This window comes from Mytilus californianus, unplaced genomic scaffold (assembly GCF_021869535.1).
Source record: "Mytilus californianus isolate M0D057914Y unplaced genomic scaffold, xbMytCali1.0.p SCAF_2, whole genome shotgun sequence".
Lineage (NCBI taxonomy): Eukaryota > Metazoa > Mollusca > Bivalvia > Mytilida > Mytilidae > Mytilus > Mytilus californianus.
Genome location: NW_026262668.1, coordinates 138165072 through 138185043, shown reverse-complemented (window position 1 = coordinate 138185043; position 19972 = coordinate 138165072). Strand labels below are relative to the sequence as shown.

At 34.9% G+C, this 19972-nt stretch overlaps 1 protein-coding gene across 1 annotated transcript; it reads left to right on the top strand.

Moving 5' to 3' along the window:
• Positions 1 to 1190: 1190 nt before the first annotated feature.
• Positions 1191 to 19730, top strand: LOC127731202 (glycoprotein-N-acetylgalactosamine 3-beta-galactosyltransferase 1-like). Its single transcript, XM_052240156.1, has 3 exons — positions 1191 to 1433; positions 9331 to 10007; positions 18520 to 19730. Exons 1-3 carry the CDS (start codon positions 1196 to 1198, stop codon positions 18829 to 18831), a joined length of 1227 nt encoding a protein of 408 aa, XP_052096116.1. The 5' UTR covers positions 1191 to 1195; the 3' UTR covers positions 18832 to 19730.
• The last annotated feature ends 242 nt before the right edge of the window (positions 19731 to 19972 follow it).

The window sequence follows — 19972 nt, the reverse complement described above, 5'->3', positions numbered from 1 at the left end:
CGGTATGTAAATATTCTAGATGTTCCACAGGTAAAGTCAACCCGTTACGGTAATAGATCTTTCAAATTTGCTGCTGCTACTTTATGGAACAGCCTTCCAAACCATTTCAGGACTGAAAATAGTTTTTCACATTTTAAAAGTCTTGTTCAGTCCTGGAATGGTTTGGAATGTCGATGTTCTGCTTGCAGATAATTCTTGAGATGTTTATTATTTATGTTGCTTTTGTTTGCTCTGGTCTAGCATGTTTTATTTCATTTTAAATTTGTTGCTAAATTTTTATTGCATGCTATGTAAGTGAGATTTAACTTCGTATAACAGGTTGTTTTATATGTCAAATTAGACTGTTTTTATGTTATGTATATGTTTTTATATTCGGTTAAAAGCTCCTTAGAGCTTGTGTTGTGTCTTTTAACTTATGCCGAATCAAAATAAAGTTTTCTTATCTCTTTGACACATTCCCCATTTCCATTCTCAATTTTATGTATGTATGTATGTTTGTACCTAGATCCCTCCGTTTACGGAGCACCCCTCGAGAGCTGCTTACCTTACCGCTGAATCTTCTTTCGTCCTTCTTCAGGACAACCTCCATAGGAGTATCTGTTATGTTTTCTTAATTTACCTCCACCATCAAGAAATTATAAACATTTGTATGTACAAAATATATACACAAGGGTACAGTGGAATCCTTGTACACTCCATATCGGGATTAATGTGTCAATATTTACAAGGACAATCCCCACCCCAACACATTGGAGTGTTAGGACACCGGCCGGATCTGTTATTATGTTGGAGGAAGCCGAAACACTCGGAGAGAACCACCGGGCTGCTCGGCGGCCAGCAGATTGATCTCCAGGTCAAAGTCGGGAGCAACTTTGACCAACTGAGGCCCCCATAGTACCCATTCTAGTTTAAACTCCGGTCTGGGTACCAGAGATGTGTGTAAAAGGGTGAAAATCACCCTTCTGGTGTATTGATATTATTAGCACCCCGAGTGAGAATCGAACTGGGGACCCTCAGCACTGTAGCCATCGGTCTTAACCACTAGAGCCACGAACTCACATTGTTTTGAAAATAAAAATTGCGTATTTCTTGCCTTCACCGGCCTTCATTCCATATTTACACTTAAATATCGGAATGTTTCGGATTGTTTCGTCTCGGCATAGTTCACATCCACTACTATCGAAAAAAACTCAACATGGCAGCAAGTGCTAGTCTGACACAGAAAGGAATAGTCCTGTTTTTATTAGGAATTGTCCTCGGATTCTTAATGACATTTTTATTTTCTAATCAATTTGATCTCAGAAATCATATCCGGCAAGTACCAAGTGGTGTTTTTATTCCTAATAGTCCACACAGCCACGGAGAGATGGACCATCTCAAAGGTCCAGACGAATCTGTTGACTGGTCCGAAGCTCATTTCCACAGTCATGCAGGTTTGTACATTAACTAATCACAAGTCATTATTTATTGTATTTGACAGACTACCTTACATGCATGTATGCATACAACTCTTTTACATTTACATGCTTGTTCAAAAGAACAGACGAAAAAATTATCCGTCAAAGTGGTTTAAAAATTATATTGTTTAAGACCAATGATTTTTAAAATAGACATACATGTGTCTTACTACGAAAGTCCTTGGCTTGGACGAGTCAAACCATTTAGTATATAATAATCAAAGTTGGTACATCTATAATTTGACTGTTTTTGATAAAAGATCTAGGATTTTCATTAAAGCATTTTTGTTTGTGAGTCCAGGTACATGTACTCATCATTTTTGGCCAAGGCCAGAAGACCATCTGTATGAACAAAAATTTAAAAATATTGTGACTAGAATCATTATTGAATTTTTTTATCACAGAGTTAGACCCTGTTTAAGCTAGCAAAAAACATCAATCTTTAGAATGTTTAGTCTAATGTAAGCGGAAAAGATCGATCTTAATTGAGACTTAAAAAGTCTACCTCCAGAAAGGAAAAGGATTGATCTTTTTTTAATAGATCTTTCTTCAAATGTTAACGCTTAGATTGATCACGATTGATCCTTCTATAAGTGATTGTTATATTTAGATGTGGTCTGTCTAACATGTCTAATGTGAGGTTGTCATATGGAACTCTTGTCTAATATTGTTACCACTAATAAAGACAAATGAACGTTCAAATATTTTTGTTGACATCCATTTCAAAACAGATTTTTTTTAACTGTAAATTTATATCCCATTTTATGACATGAGTAAAGTATTCGACAATTGATTCAATAGACTTTTTAATGAAATAACTATATATTGTTTGGTCAGTTCAATTCAATTGAATTCTGTTGTAGGTAAGGATAAATCAATTGTTGTAGGATTTTTATTATCATATATTTATCATGTTTATCAGTTCGTTTAATCTATTCAATCAATCCTTTATTCTAAGAGTTGTTTAAATTAATATTGATATGATTGTGCATCTTGAACATGAGAAGAGTCAGTTGATAGAATTGATCAACTCTTAAACAATCTTAATAATTGATACGATCATGTACAGAGAAAACAAAATCAGAGAGTTCATTGAATTGACCAACTTTTAACGATCGTTACAATTGAATATGATGGTGACCCTTGAAAACCAGATGAGACAGTTGATTGAATTGATCAACCCTTAGATGATCGTAATGATCGATTAAAATTATACCATCATGACCCTTAAAAACTAGAAAAGACGGTTGATTGAATTGATCAACTCTTTTACCATCGTAACGATTGAATACGATCGATACGATTGTGACCCTTGAAAATGAGAATAGGCAGTTGATTGAATTAAACAATTCCATTGAAAACAATTGATACGATTGTGACCCTTGAAAAACAGATGAGACAGTTGATTGCATTGATCAACCCTTTAACTATCATAATAGTTGAAAACAATCCTTAAAAATGAAAAAGACAATTAATTGAATTGATCCAACTCCTTAATTTATCGATCGTAATGTTTGAATATGATCCATACCATCGTGACCCTTGAAAATGAGAACAGACAGTTGTTTGAATCGGTTTTCAAGGGTAACAATCATATTAAAGGTCATGTGTGTCATCTAGTTTTCAAGGGTAACAATCATATCAAGGGTCACGTGTGTCATCTGGTTTTCAAGGGTAACAATCATATCAAGGGTCATGTGTGTCATCTTGTTTTCAAGAGTAACAATCATATCAATCGTTTCGATCGTTTTAAGGGCTGATCAATTCAATTACCTGTCTCATCTGTTGTTCAAGGGTCACAATCCTATCACTCTTAAATCATAGGATATGCAATTTCTTTCTTCCTATTAATACCAACATATTGAACAAGTTCAATTTAAAGGTTTTGTGAAGACAAACAAATCTTGTGATACATTTTCAAAAAAAGTATAGGAATAATTTTTTGTAAATAAAATTGTAAAACTACATTTGTTACCAAACATTTTTATTGAGTTGACTGAGTTAATATTTGTTAATCAATCTTATTTAATCGTATCTATTGTAACGATTGAGGGTTTGCAATTTTTATTTAGTTGATTAAATTGATATTTGTTAATCAATCATGTTCAATCATATTTATTGTAACGATCAAAGGGTTTGCACTTTTTACTGAGTTGATATTTTTTAATCAATCCTGATCAATCATATCTATCATAATGATAGAGGGTTTGCAATTTTAGTTGAGTTGATTGGGTTGATATTTGGTAATCAAATGTTATCAATAGTATCTATCGTAAAAATCAAGTGTTTGCAATATTTATTCATTTGAATGAGTTGATATTTGGTAATGAGAGGATTAGGTTGACAGCTGGTTATCAATAGTGATTAATCATATAAATCATTTCAATATTTTACCTGAATGTTTTTTGATGAATTATATCAAACAGGTTATGAAAAACGATTTTGTGTTTGGTGCCTATGCAAACTGTTTATATAAGTGTTGATTAATATTTGTATTACTAACACAAATTTGTCTTTTAAGAATTAATGGTATAACCAAAAGACATGATAAAAAAAAATAACTTAACTTTGACCGAAAAACATGAAATGATGAATATTAGCATTGTCTGGCTTCCAAAGACAGGAAATTGATCATTCATTTGAGATAATGATTGTTACACCACTAGCTTTATCGCTTAATACAGTGACTAATCTTCGACTTTTAATTAGCTTTCAAGATACTATCATATTAAGTAAGAAGTACCTAGATCTGGTAATTTTAAGATTAACAGACAGAACTTAAAAAGATGGTAATGACCAGCAATGTCCAGCATGGTGATAAAATACAAAGATCAATCTAATTCAGACATGCCATGAATTCCCCTCTTGTCTAATTTTGAAGTGGCTCTAATTTAGATGTGCCATCAATTCCTCTCTTGTCTAATTCAGATGTGCCATCAATTCCTCTCTTGTCTAATCAGATGTGCCATCAATTCCTCTCTTGTCTAATTCAGATGTGCCATCAATTCTCCTCTTGTCTAATTCAGATGTGCCATCAATTCCTCTCTTGTCTAATTCAGATGTGTCATCAATTCTCCTCTTGTCCAATTCAGATGTGCCACCAATTCCTCTCTTGTCTAATTCAGATGTGCCATCAATTCCTCTCTTGTCTAATCAGATGTGCCATCAATTCCTCTCTTGTCTAATTCAGATGTGCCATCAATTCTCCTCTTGTCTAATTCAGATGTGCCATCAATTCCTCTCTTGTCTAATTCAGATGTGCCATCAATTCTCCTCTTGTCCAATTCAGATGTGCCACCAATTCCTCTCTTGTCTAATTCAGATGTGCCATCAATTCCTCTCTTGTCTAATTCAGATGTGCCATCAATTCTCCTCTTATCTAATTCAGATGTGCCATCAATTCTCCTCTTATCTAATTCAGTTGTACCATCACTTCTTCTCTTGTCTAATTCAGATGTGCCATCAATTCCTCTCTTGTCTAATTCAGATGTGTCATCAATTCCTCTCTTGTCTAATTCAGATGTGCCATCAATTCTCCTCTTGTCTAATTGAGATGTGCCATCAATTCTCCTCTTGTCTAATTCAGATGTGCCATCGATTCCTCTCTTGTCTAATTCAGATGTGCCATCAATTCTCCTCTTGTCTAATTGAGATGTGCCATCAATTCCTCTCTTGTCTAATTCAGATGTGCCATCAATTCTCCTCTTGTCTAATTGAGATGTGCCATCAATTCTCCTCTTGTCTAATTCAGATGTGCCATCGATTCCTCTCTTGTCTAATTCAGATGTGCCATCAATTCTCCTCTTGTCTAATTGAGATGTGCCATCAATTCCTCTCTTGTCTAATTCAGATGTGCCATCAATTCCTCTCTTGTCTAATTCAGATGTGCCATCACTTCCTCTCTTGTCTAATTCAGATGTGCCATCAATTCCTCTCTTGTCTAATTCAGATGTGCCATCAATTCTCCTCTTGTCTAATTCAGATGTGCCATCAATTCCTCTCTTGTCTAATTCAGATTTGCCATCAATTCTACTCTTGTCTAATTCAGATGTGCCATCAGTTCCTCTCTTGTCTAATTCAGATGTGCCATCCATTCCTCTCTTGTCTAATTTAGATGTTCCATCAATTCCTCTCTTGTCTAATTCAGATGTTACATCAATTCTCGTCTTGTCTAATTCAGATGTGCCATCAATTCTCCTCTTGTCTAATTCAGTTGTGCCATCACTTCCTCTCTTATCTAATTCAGATGTGCCATCAATTCTCGTCTTGTCTAATTCAGACGTGCCATCAATTCTACTCTTATCTAATTCAGTTGTGCCATCACTTCCTCTCTTGTCTAATTCCAGATGTGCCATCGATTCCTCTCTTGTCAAATTCAGATGTGCCATCAATTCTCCTCTTGTCGAATTCAGATGTGCCATCGATTCCTCTCTTGTCTAATTCAGATGTGCCATCAATTCCTCTCTTGTCTTATTCAGATGTGCCATCAATTCTCCTCTTATCTAATTCAGATGTGCCATCAATTCTCCTCTTGTCTAATTGAGATGTGCCATCAATTCCTCTCTTGTCTAATTCAGATGTGCCATCAATTCCTCTCTTGTCTAATTCAGATGTGCCATCACTTCCTCTCTTGTCTAATTCAGATGTGCCATCAATTCCTCTCTTGTCTAATTCAGATGTGCCATCAATTCTCCTCTTGTCTAATTGAGATGTGCCATCAATTCTCCTCTTGTCTAATTCAGATGTGCCATCAATTCTACTCTTGTCTAATTCAGATGTGCCATCAGTTCCTCTCTTGTCTAATTCAGATGTGCCATCCATTCCTCTCTTGTCTAATTTAGATGTGCCATCAATTCCTCTCTTGTCTAATTCAGATGTTCCATCAATTCTCGTCTTGTCTAATTCAGATGTGCCATCAATTCTCCTCTTATCTAATTCAGTTGTGCCATCACTTCCTCTCTTATCTAATTCAGATGTGCCATCAATTCTCGTCTTGTCTAATTCAGATGTGCCATCAATTCTACTCTTATCTAATTCAGTTGTGCTATCACTTCCTCTCTTGTCTAATTCCAGATGTGCCATCGATTCCTCTCTTGTCAAATTCAGATGTGCCATCAATTCTCCTCTTGTTTAATTCAAATGTGCCATCAATTCTCCTCTTGTATAATTCAGATGTGCCATTAGTTCTCCTCTTGTCTAATGCAGATGTGCCATCAATTCCTCTCTTGTCTAATTCAGATGTGCCATCGATTCCTCTCTTGTCTAATTCAGATGTGCCATCAATTCCTCTCTTGTCTAATTCAGATGTGACATCAATTCTCCTCTTGTAGAACAAAACACTTGTTAAAAATCTTCAAAACAAAAGCAATAAAAAGAGTCATTGCATTAATGGGTCATTCCTGAAAATTGCACAAGAGGTGCAGGTCTAAGGAAGTTATGAGGTCATTTGGTCCAATAAAAAATCCATATTTACATGTCCAGACATTCCACTTGAATGTTAGGGTATTCATTGAGGTTAGGGTACCTCACCCCTTAAATTGAACATTTTCAAACCTTTGTTTCTCATTTAATACAACATAGCCATATTTTAAGGAAAATTTTAAGTTCTAGGTAATTTGAATAGTGCACAAAAAAATTAAAACAACATTTTATAAATTGCATGTGCTCGAAGCATGATGTACAAATGTACTTACATGAAGATAACAACATTACAAACATGAAAAATGTAATGTCATATGTTTTTTTCCATTTTTCCTGGTGGAAACTCCTTATTTCCACTGTGGTTTGATGCCCTTGAGTCAGAATTTTAATTTCCGCCTCATAAACAGGTATTAATTGAGTCTTACCTTTATTATTTTCTCGATTAGTCACAAATGATCAGTGTTTACATGGTAAATTTTATTTAATTATATTAATTTAGTGCATGATATTATTTTCAAAATATTTTATCTATATATACAAGTCCATAGTTCATGTAGTTAAGATGTGCTATGTGTGATGTCAGACTCAAGGAAAAGTGTCTGTCTGAAGGACTAAATCATAACAGCCACTAGTTAAGATGTACTATGTGTGATGTCAGACTAGAGGAAAAGTGTCTGTCTGAAGGGCTAAATCATAACAGCCACTAGTTAAGATGTGCTAGGTGTGATGTCAGACTAGAGGAAAAGTGTCTGTCTGAAGGGCTAAATCATAACAGCCACTAGTTAAGATGTGCTAGGTGTGATGTCAGACTAGAGGAAAAGTGTCTGTCTGAAGGGCTAAATCATAACAGCCACTAGTTAAGATGTGCTATGTGTTATGTCAGACTCGAGAAAAAGTGTCTGTCTGAAGGGCTAAATCATAACAGCCACTAGTTAAGATGTGTTATGTGTGATGTCAGACTTAAGGAAAAGTGTCTGTCTGAAGGGCTAAATAATAACCAGTCACTAGTTAAGATGTGCTAGGTGTGATGTCAGACTAGAGGAAAAGTGTCTGTCTGAAGGGCTAAATTATAACAGCCACTAGTTAAGATGTGCTAGGTGTGATGTCAGACTAGAGGAAAAGTGTCTGTCTGAAGGGCTAAATCATAACAGCCACTAGTTAAGATGTGCTAGGTGTGATGTCAGACTAGAGGAAAAGTGTCTGTCTGAAGGGCTTAATCATAACAGCCACTAGTTAAGATGTGCTATGTGTGATGTCAGACTCGAGGAAAAGTGTCTGTCTGAAGGGCTAAATCATAACAGCCACTAGTTAAGATGTGCTATGTGTGATGTCAGACTTAAGGAATAGTGTCGGCTGAAAGGCTAAATCATAACCAGTCACTAGTTAAGATGTGCTAGGTGTGATGTCAGACTAGAGGAAAAGTGTCTGTCTGAAGGGCTAAATCATAACAGCCACTAGTTAAGATGTGCTATGTGTGATGTCAGACTCGAGGAAAAGTGTCTGTCTGAAGGGCTAAATCATAACAGCCACTAGTTAAGATGTGCTATGTGTGATGTCAGACTTAAGGAAAAGTGTCTGTCTGAAGGGCCAAATCATAACCAGTCACTAGTTAAGATGTGCTAGGTGTGATGTCAAACTCAAAGAAAAGTGTCTGTCTGAAGGGCTACATCATTACTGCCACTAAAATCCACATACAAGTAATGATTAATTCAAAACAGTTTTGTTGATATATGAGTTTTCAGATGGTAATCTGAAGGGTTCTTCACTTCTGAATTTGGTCCTATTTCACTGGACTTGCAAGAGTTTTACTGGTTTTGGCAAGGACCAAACTATACATATTTAGATTGAAAAAATAACCAAGATCTCTAGTGATGGAATGAAATCTTTAACATGTGTTTATATAATAAGTGACTGTGAATAAAGGTTTTATGGTTATTGTATGAGGAAAACTGACTTCTAAAAATTACCTCATTCGATCTCATATATGTATAGAGAATATCATATGGCTTTTTCAATATACACCCCGTATCAACCCTGGTCTCTAGTTGATACAGAGTGTGATATTGAAAAAGCCATATCATATACACTTTATTATATACTTCTCAAGTAGATGTTTTTTTCACGTGACATGATGTAATTCAGCGACTCTTTTCACAAAAAATCTTACGATTAAAATTGATCGTAAGTTATACTGAAATGTGTATGACTTACGAGTATTTTTACTCTTAAGATTTTTTGTGAAAAGAGCTGCTGATTAGGGGTTTGATAAATCCTTTACAACCACAACTGATATCGATGACGTGACGTCATAGAGTTTAGGGGTTTTTGCAACCGTGACGATATCATCACGGATGGCTGATACAGCAGGATTGTCATCAATTGTATTACACATACAATTACCTGTATTTACTACTAAGTATATATAATAAATATATATATTCTAATTTTTCAGAAGAGTCGAGCAAGATTGCAAAGGAGTTAGAAAAGGACGTGCGTGTTCTTTGTTGGGTTATGACAAATCCAAGTAATCATCAATCAAAAGCCAAGCACGTGAAAGCCACATGGGGCAAAAGATGCACTAAACTTATATTTATGAGTTCATCAGAAGACCGACATCTCCCTGCAGTAGCTTTACCAGTGCATGAAGGGCGTGACAATCTATGGGCAAAAACAAAAGAAGCATTCAAATATTTGTACAAAAATCATTTGAACGATTATGATTGGTTTATAAAAGCAGATGATGATACCTATGTTATTGTTGAAAATTTGCGTTATTTTTTACATGATAAAAACCCAAAGTCTCCTGTTTATTATGGCCGTAGGTTTAAACCCTATGTTAAACAAGGCTATATGAGTGGAGGGGCTGGATATGTTCTAAGCAGAGAAGCAACAAAAATTTTTGTGGAGAAGGGTATAAATATTCCTGGCACATGTAGAGCTGATGCTGGTGGGGCAGAAGATTTAGAAATAGGACGGTGTCTAGAAAAAATTGGTGTAAAAGCAGAGGATAGTAGAGATGAATCAGGAGGAGAAAGATTTATGCCGTTTATACCAGAACATCACTTGATTCCTGGAATTCTACCTAAAGATATGTGGTACTGGAATTACAATTATTACCCTGCAAAACAGGTATTTCCTTTTATCATTCTATATCAGGTTCTGTCCCCCTACGTATCACCCTGTGGGAGATATGGTAGTTGTCTCTGTAAATTTGAAACACACCAATGCTCAAAGACCTGTTTGACAGAAATTTTTCATGCTAGGTAGAATCATTTGTCGTCATGATTCTCAATGTGACAATAACACCTTGTGAATACAACTTTTTGAGGAAGTTATGTGACTTTTACCTTTTATTGCCCTGCCGACTGAAGTCCCGACATTCTGTCATTCCGTCAAACTTTTTTCTAAATGCCTTTGCATATTGAGTTGACTTTCAGTATGTGAGTCTACTATGATGAGTTACAGATCTAGTTTACGTGGTTTCACCCCAGCTGTTTTTTGTCGAAATTACAGGCTTTGGACTTTGAAAATTTCCACTCCTAAAAATGGCTTCAAGCTTTTTTTATGAGCAGGGTCATTTGTGTCGTTCCTACACATCTAGTTTTTACTAATGTGCCACAATGACACTTTGTGAATGAAAATCCTCTGAGACTGTTGGACAGAAAGCTCCCATACTTGTTTGCCATCTTGTGTAGTAGACAATATTATACTGTCATTTTAATTTGACCATAATTATAGGACTAAAGTGACATTTTCTTACTTTTGTTCCACAATGACACTTTATGAATGCAACTGTTCTAACAACATTTGTCAGAAAGCTAACTTACTTGGTACATTTATCTAACAACGTTTGACAAAAAGCTAACTTACTTTGTACGTTTATCTAACAACATTTGACAAAAAGCTATCTTACTTTGTATGTTAACGTTTATCTAACAACATTTGACAAAAAGCTGTCTTGCTTGGTACGTTTATCTAACAACATTTGACAAAAAAGCTGTCTTACTTGGTACGTTTATCTAACAACATTTGACAAAAAGCTGTCTTACTTGGTACGTTTATCTAACAACATTTGACAAAAAGCTATCTTACTTGGTACGTTTATCTAACAACGTTTGACTAAAAGCTATCTTACTTTGTACATTTATCTAACAACCTTTGACAAAAAGCTATCTTACTTTGTACGTTTATCTAACAACATTTGACAGAAAGCTATCTTACTTGGTACGTTTATCTAACAACGTTTGACAGAAAGCTATCTTACTTGGTACGTTTATCTAACAACGTTTGACTATATATAGCTATCTTACTTGGTACGTTTATCTAACAACGTTTGACAGAAAGCTATCTTACTTGGTACGTTTATCTAACAACGTTTGACAGAAAGCTATCTTACTTGGTACGTTTATCTAACAACGTTTGACAGAAAGCTATCTTACTTTGTACGTTTATCTAACAACATTTGACAAAAAGCTATCTTACTTTGTACGTTAACATTTATCTAGCAACGTTTGACAGAAAGCTATCTTACTTGGTACGTTTATCTAACAACATTTGGCAGAAAGCTATCTTACTTGGTAGGTTTATCTAACAACGTTTGACAAAAAGCTGTCTTGCTTGTTACGTTTATCTAACAACATTATACAAAAAGCTATCTTACTTGGTACTTTTATCCAACAACGTTTGACAGAAAGCTATCTTACTTGGTACGTTTATCTAACAACATTTGACAAAAAGCTATCTTACTTGGTACGTTTATCTAACAACATTTGACTAAAAGCTATCTTACTTGGTACGTTTATCTAACAACATTTGACTAAAAGCTATCTTACTTGGTACGTTAACTAGCATCATGTGCTGTTATTTTACTGCCATTTTAATTTGACCATTTATACGGAAGATCTAGGACTTTTACCATATTTTGACTATATATAGCTATCATACTACAAATAATGACATTGTGACACACAATTTAATTCCTCATTTATTGATTGCCAGGGGGCATTTTGCTCTCTTTTTTTTGTTGGGTTGGTGTCTCATTTATATTTACCCATATTTTTATGTACAGTATGACTTATAATGAGTCACTGTCAAACATTTGTGACTGAATCTATGGTACAAACGTATATTGTCACTAAACAATATCACTAAAAGACATTTGAAACAATATACCTGAGTTACTTGTGTTTTGAAGATAAAATGCATAATGTCATTAAATTGAAGTGTTATTTCTTTACACATGTTACAATTTTATAATTATGCAATAAAATACAATATTTTTACTGACCCAAGTAAGGGCCAATAGAGGACATGATTACTAACATGATAGTACATCAGTGAGGCATGGGTCAATATATTACATTGAAATGTGATTTATTAAATTGTTACATTGAAAAAATGGTTTATTAGATTACAATTACACGATTTGTAGGATGTTATTATTAAATTAAACTACAAATTACTTTGTAATTTGCTACTTTATAATTAAACATGTTAATTTTAGTTATTTACAGTGTACAGTCGTTCTTGTGTACTGTATAACCAACTGCTCTGAGATAAATCTTTACATCATTAACCTTACAATTCTTTAAGGGTCTAATTTCTTGTTTCAAATTTTTTTTAAATATATCAAAATGGTAAAATATGATATACAAGAAGATATCATTATTAACCTTTCATGAATTTGAGTATAAATAATTGTTTTCATCCCAATTTCATGTATAAAATTAGCTGATGTGGTATGATTGCCAATGAGACAACTACCATTCACTGAAAACGGAAATGTGATAGTATACACAGGACATAGTGTCCGATGGATGTATCGTCTTGTTTACTTTTACCAGAGACATGTATACATGTATTTATATGTCTCTGCTTTTACAAACATGAAGAAAATTTTTTTTGTTACTGAAAAAATTAAATGACACAATCTTATTCTTAAAAAATTATTTCAGAAAATTCATACTGGTATTTTACTGATGCAGGACATTGTTTCAGTCTTCTCTTAATATATACTGCCTCGGTGGTTTCGTGGTAGCGTGTTCGCCTCGAGTGCGGGAGGTCGTTGGTTCAATACCCGGCCGGGTCAATACCCGGCCGGGTCAAACCAAAGACTTTAAAATTGGTATTTGCTGCTTCTCCGCCACCTGCGGACTGTTACCTTATGAGCTAGCAATCATCATCATCATCATCATCATCATCATCATCATCATCATCATCATGAGTCTAATCAATCTGATAACATTTATGGTAATATAGTTTGAATTATATATGACCATTAAAATAAAAGTAGAAAACAACAGGCGTTTGGAAACACAAATAATTTTTTGTCAAGCCTGCAACATTTATGTTGCAGAAGCAAAATTTAGCGATCCTAGATTCAATCTTTAACACTTTATTGCAAAACATGAAAGCCTGGCGGGTTAAAATGCAAACATAGTACATTGTATACACAAGTGACAAGAAACAGTCTTTTTACAGTGGCATTGATTTCATCAACATTTTTTTCACATCAGTAACTTTGTCAAACCTGTATGTATTTTTATGAATTTTTTACAGCCTGATGTTCAATGGTTGTCATTGGACCTGATGTCTGTCATTTTTGTTTTTCATAAATTGTTTTGTTATAAATTAGGCCATTATTTTTCTCAATTGAAGTGTTTCATATTTTTCCTGTCGGGGCCTTTTATAGCCAACTATACGGTAAGGGTATTTCTCATCGTTGAAGGCCATACCATTGCCCATAATTGCTTACATCCACTTCATTTGAACTTTGGTGGATAGTTGTCTCATTGAGTCATTGGCAATCAGACCACATCTCCTTATTTTTATACAGAAGCTTTTTTTACGACCAAAAGACAGTATCCAGAGTTTTTTTCTGTATTTTTCTGATAAAACAAGGAAGTATTTGAATCTGGAATAATTTTGAATTCTGGAAAATTGATACCAAATGTATGATGAAAAATCGTTAGTTAGTTTCTTACTGAAATATCAGCGAAAGTAAAATGAACCTTAGGCATGCACGCATGGCTAATCCCCTATAGTTTGGTTAGTTTTCATCATATATTTCAATTTTCCAGAATTCAAAATTATTCCAGATTAAAATAATTCCTTGTTATAAATGGACTTGTTTTTATACGACCGCAAAAATTAAAAATTTTTTGGTCGTATATTGGTATGACGTTGGCGTCGTCGTCGTCGTCGTCCGGCTTCGTCCGAAGACACATTGGTTTTCGCACTCTAACTTTAGTTTAAGTGAATGGATCTCCATGAAATTTCACCATAAGGTTCAATACCACAAAAGGAAGGTTGGGATTGATTTTGGGGGTTATATATGGTACCAACAGTTAAGGAATTAGGGGCCAAAAATAAGCATTTTTGTAACTTTCAGACAATAACTTGTGTGTAAGTGTATGGATCTCTCTGACATTGTACCACAAGGTTCCATATCACAAAGGGAAGGCTGTAATTGATTTTGGGGGTAATTGCCTCAAATTTTTAGGAATTAGGGGCCAAAAAAGGGGCAAAAAACAAGCATTTTTCTAGTTTCATGACAATAACTTGTGTGTAAGTGTTTGGATATTTCTGAAATTGTACTACAAGGTTCCATATCACAAAGGGAAAGCTGGAATTGAGTTTGGGGGTAATTGCCCGAAACGTTTAGGAATTGGGGGCCAAAAGGGGCCAAAAATAAGCATTTTTCTAGTTTCCAGACAATAACTTGTGTTCAAGTGTATGGATCTCTCTGAAATTGTACTGCAAGGTACCTTACCACAAAGGGAAGGCTGGGATTGAGTTTGGGGGTGATGAATCATAAGGGGGTTCAAAAAATTTGGGGGGGGGGGATTTTTTTTTTTTCTTTTTTTTCTTTTTTTCCTTTTTTTTTTCTTTTAAAATTTTCCATTTTAAGTTGGTTATTTCTGATTTATATTTAAAAGCAAATAATAATGATATGGTAGGAGATACACACCAAACAGGATGTGTAAATTATTATATAATAAGTATTGTGCAATAGCAAGAAATTTTCAATTGCACAGTATTGCACAATAGCAAGAAATCTTCAATTGCACAGTATTGCGCAATAGCAAGAAATCTTCAATTTAACAGTATTGCGCAATAGCAAGAAATATCCAATAGCACAATATTGTGCAATAGCAAGAAATTGTCAATTGTACAGTATTGCGCAATAGCAAGAAATATTCAATTGCACAGTATTGTGCAAAAGAAGATACTTCGTATAAATTGCTTATTTCTTGATCAATTTCAATGGGGTTTTATTCTTGAATTCTTGGGGTTCTTTAATATGCTGAATCTAACCGTGTATTAAGTTTTTGGATTTTGGGCCCCGTTTTTAAATTGGTCCACATTGAGGTCCAAAGGGTCCAAAATTAAACTTTGTTTGATTTCATCAAAAATTGAATTATTGGGGTTCTTTGATATGCCGAATCTAACCGTGTATTTAGATTTTTAATTTTGGGTCCCGTTTTTTAAATTTGTCTACATTAAGGTCCAAAGGGTCCAAAATTAAACTTAGTTTGATTTTAACAAAAATTGAATTCTTAGGGTTCTTTGATATGCTGAATCTAAACATGTGTTTAGATTTTTGATTATGGGACCAGTTTTCAAGTTGGTCCAAGTTGGGGTCCAAAATTAAACTTTGTTTGATTTCAACAAAAATTGAATATATGGGGTTCTTTGATATGCTGAATCTAAACATGTATTTAGATTTTAGATTTTTGGCCCAGTTTTCAAGATGGTCCAAATTGGGGTCCAAAATTAAACTTTGTTTGATTTCAACAAAAATTGAATATATGGGGTTCTTTGATATGCTGAATCTTACCATGTATTTAGATTTTTTATTTGTGGGCCCGCTATCAAATTGGTTCATATTGAGGTCAAAAGGGTCCAAAATTAAACTTTGTTTGATTTCATCAAAAATTGAATTATTGGGGTTCTTTGATATGCCAAATCTAACTGTGTTTTTAGATTTTTAATTTAGGGTCCCGTTTTTTAAATTTGTCTACATTAAGGTCCAAAGGGTCCAAAATTAAATTTTGTTTGATTTCAACAAAAATTGAATATATGGGGTTCTTTGATATGCTGAATCTAACCATGTATTTTGATTTTGGACATTGGACCATAATAGGTAAATTAAAAAAATTGAAGTTCTTAGACCACATTCTTTCTGTGTCAGAAACCTATGCTGTGTCAAATATTTAATCACAATCCAAATTCAGAGCTGTATCAAGCTTGAATGTTGTGTCCATACTTGCCCCAACTGTTCAGGGTTCGACCTCTGCGGTCGTATCAAGCTGCGCCCAGCGAAGCATTTTATTATAGTTAACATTTAGATTCAGTCTTATGTGAAAGTTTTTCAGTCATCAATAACTTTGTCAAACTGTCATGAAATTTGGACAAGCTTTTTTATGATCAAAAGACAAGTAGATACAGTCTTGGGTTAAAGTTTGTTACACATCAATTACTTTGTCAAACCTTCATAGAATTTTATGAAACATTGGCAGAAGCTTTGTTTTTGATTTTAAAAGAGATAATGTATGAAGCAAAATTTGAAAATATGTTTTTTTTTCATTTTTCAGTACCTGTATTTTACTGATAGATAGACTTAAGTGAACTCAGTTTACATTTACAGACAGTCTGTGATTAAACTTTTTTTTAAACATGATAAATTTGTAAATCTTCATGGATTATAATGAAACTTGGACAGAAGCTTACCTTAAAAATCAAGAAATAGCATCTAAAAAGACTTTTGATTTTTTTGTTTGATTCAGTATTTTACTGATAAATGACTAACTGTTTACAGTAACAGTCAACATTACACTTTTACCCTGACAGCAACAATCGCAGACGAGACACAACATTACACTTTTACCCTGACAGAGCAATCCCAGGCAAGACACAACATTACACTTTTACCCTGACAGCAGCAATCGCAGGCGAGACACAACATTACACTTTTACCCTGACAGAGCAATCGCAGGCGAGACACAACATTACACTTTTACCCTGACAGCAGCAATCGCAAACGAGACACAACATTACACTTTTACCCTGACAGCAGCAAACGCAAACGAGACACAACATTACACTTTTACCCTGACAACAGCAATCACAGGTGAGACACAACATTACACTTTTACCCTGACAGAGCAATCGCAGACGAGACACAACATTACACTTTTACCCTGACAGCAGCAATCGCAGACGAGACACAACATTACACTTTTACCCTGACAGCAGCAATCGCAGGCGAGACACAACATTACACTTTTACCCTGACAGCAGCAATCGCAAACGAGACACAACATTACACTTTTACCCTGACAACAGCAATCACAGGTGAGACACAACATTACACTTTTACCCTGACAGAGCAATCGCAGGCGAGACACAACATTACACTTTTACCCTGACAGAGCAATTGCAGACGAGACACAACATTACACTTTTACCTTGACAGCAGCAATCGCAGACGAGACACAACATTACACTTTTACCCTGACAGCAGCAATCGCAGACGAGACACAACATTACACTTTTACCTTGACAGCAGCAATCGCAGACGAGACACAACATTACACTTTTACCCTGACAACAGCAATCACAGGTGAGACACAACATTACACTTTTACCCTGACAGAGCAATCGCCGGCGAGACACAACATTACACTTTTACCCTGACAGAGCAATTGCAGACGAGACACATTACACTTTTACCTTGACAGCAGCAATCGCAGACGAGACACAACATTACACTTTTACCCTGACAGCAGCAATCGCAGACGAGACACAACATTACACTTTTACCCTGACAGCAGCAATCGCAGACGAGACACAACATTACACTTTTACCCTGACAGTAGCAATCGCAAACGAGACACAACATTACACTTTTACCCTGACAGATCAATCGCAGGCGAGACACAACATTACACTTTTACCCTGACAGAGCAATCGCAGGCGAGACACAACATTACACTTTTACCCTGACAGCAGCAATCGCAGGCGAGAAACAACATTACACTTTTACCCTGACAGCAGCAATCGCAGACGAGACACAACATTAACTTTTACCCTGGCAGCAGCAATGGCAGACGAGACACAACACTACACTTTTACCCTGACAGCAACAATCGCAGATGAGGCACAACATTACACTTTTACCCTGACAGCAGCAATCGCAGACGAGACACAACATTACACTTTTACCCTGGCAGCAGCAATCTCAGACGAGACACAACATTACACTTTCACCCTGACAGCAGCAATGGCAGACGAGACACAACATTACACTTTTACCCTGATAGCAGCAATCGCAGACGAGACACAACATTACACTTTTACCCTGACAGCAGCAATCGCAGACGAGACACAACATTACACTTATACCCTGGTAGCAGCAATCGCAGACGAGACACAACATTTCACTTTTACCCATGTAGCAGCAGTTGCAGGCGAAACCGGGGAACTAATTACAAAGTTTTAACTTACCTGGTAAATGTTTGTTAAAAAAATATGTATCTTGTGCAGGGACTTGGTTGTGTAGTCATTAACACATTTATATGTATCTTTTGCAGAGACCAAGTTGTGTAATAATTTACACATCTATATGTATCTTTTGCAGGGACCAAGCTGTTGCAGTGATTTTGCTATCACCTTTCATTATGTTCCACCCAATATGATGTATGTGTTGGAATATCTAGTTTATCACCTGAAACCTTATGGTTATGGGCAGGTTTACACCAAAGTACAGCAATGCGATAACAAAAATACTGATGACAGCAAAACATTGACTACATCAAACCCAGAAAATGATGTGAAAGTAAAGAATATAGATAGTGTTTTAGATAAAACAGAGAGTTTTCAAAATAAAGAGAATAAAGACAGTAATAATAATCAAGGAACTGCTGAAGAAAAAGTAAAGCAACCCTCATGATAAGTACCGGTGCTGTCACTGCTGTCATATGTCAACTGTTTTCATTTCCCATTTTCATGTTTGTGCAGCTGTAATTATAATACTGTTAAGAATCAATACAACTTACTCAGTATTTTTTTCCACTTCAATATTATATATCAATTCTATATGAAGACTGTATGCTGATGTGTTTTCACATATTTTTTTTATATTATTAATTGAATGTTTTTAAAAATTTGTGATTCCTTAAAACTTGATCACATCATCATGAACATTTGTATTTACTCAGTTTGCACGCCAATACTGTTGTGTCGAGCTTTTTGTAGGTCAAAAACAGAATATTGTACAGCGCATATAGCATGTTACTCAGAATACATTCTAGAAATCCCCAATTTTACATTGATCATGCAATAGTGTTGTTGATTAATAAGATAACAATTGTAGCCTTTGGTTGAGGTCAATACGATGTTATATCAACCAAGAGAAGCATATCGACTTTGGACTTCGTCCTCAGTCCACATGCTTCTCTTAGCTATAGGTTGATATAACCTCGTATCGACCTCATACAAAGGCTATAATTGTATAACGGTACTTTTAACCAAATTTCCACCTTCTAATTTAGATTTAAAAGATTTGTCCCTCCATTTTGTAACCAATTTTTTGTAAATAATTAATAATAAAAATGTGTAAACAAGAAGGATAAACTTTCAATAAACAGACAGCTACAGACATCAAACAGGTATAAAAAGTACAAGGGAATATTTGTAAGCAAACACTATTTTATATAAGCAAAATATTGTTTAATTGAATATAAGATTTGGTATGCAGTTTTATTACTGTAAGATGTATAGAGACCATTGTTACTTTGAAGGTACAAAGCAAACTTGGTAAAAGTAAATTTATTAAAAAGCTATGATTTATATTTTGTATTAATTCAAATGCATATGATGAAAATCCTGTGATTGATTTGGGATAGTTTGGTGGGCAGCTCCAACTGTTACCATACAATTACGTCAGAACAAATGAACCAATCCTTTTCAAATGTTGAAATATTTGTCTGATTACATATGAAATATTCTAATTAGATTTTACTCTTTTACTCTTTGGGAGTTATTGTCCTTATTGATTGAAAATGGTGCCATCTGTCAATTTATGTCAATTT

Bases quoted from the DNA above. Each gene is read 5' to 3' on its own strand.
- LOC127731202 (XM_052240156.1), top strand. From the start codon at position 1,196: ATGGCAGCAAGTGCTAGTCTGACACAGAAAGGAATAGTCCTGTTTTTA. The intron at 1,434-9,330 runs GTTTGTACATTA...CTAATTTTTCAG, and splicing joins TCATTTCCACAGTCATGCAG to AAGAGTCGAGCAAGATTGCA. The intron at 10,008-18,519 runs GTATTTCCTTTT...TATCTTTTGCAG, and splicing joins ATTATTACCCTGCAAAACAG to GGACCAAGCTGTTGCAGTGA.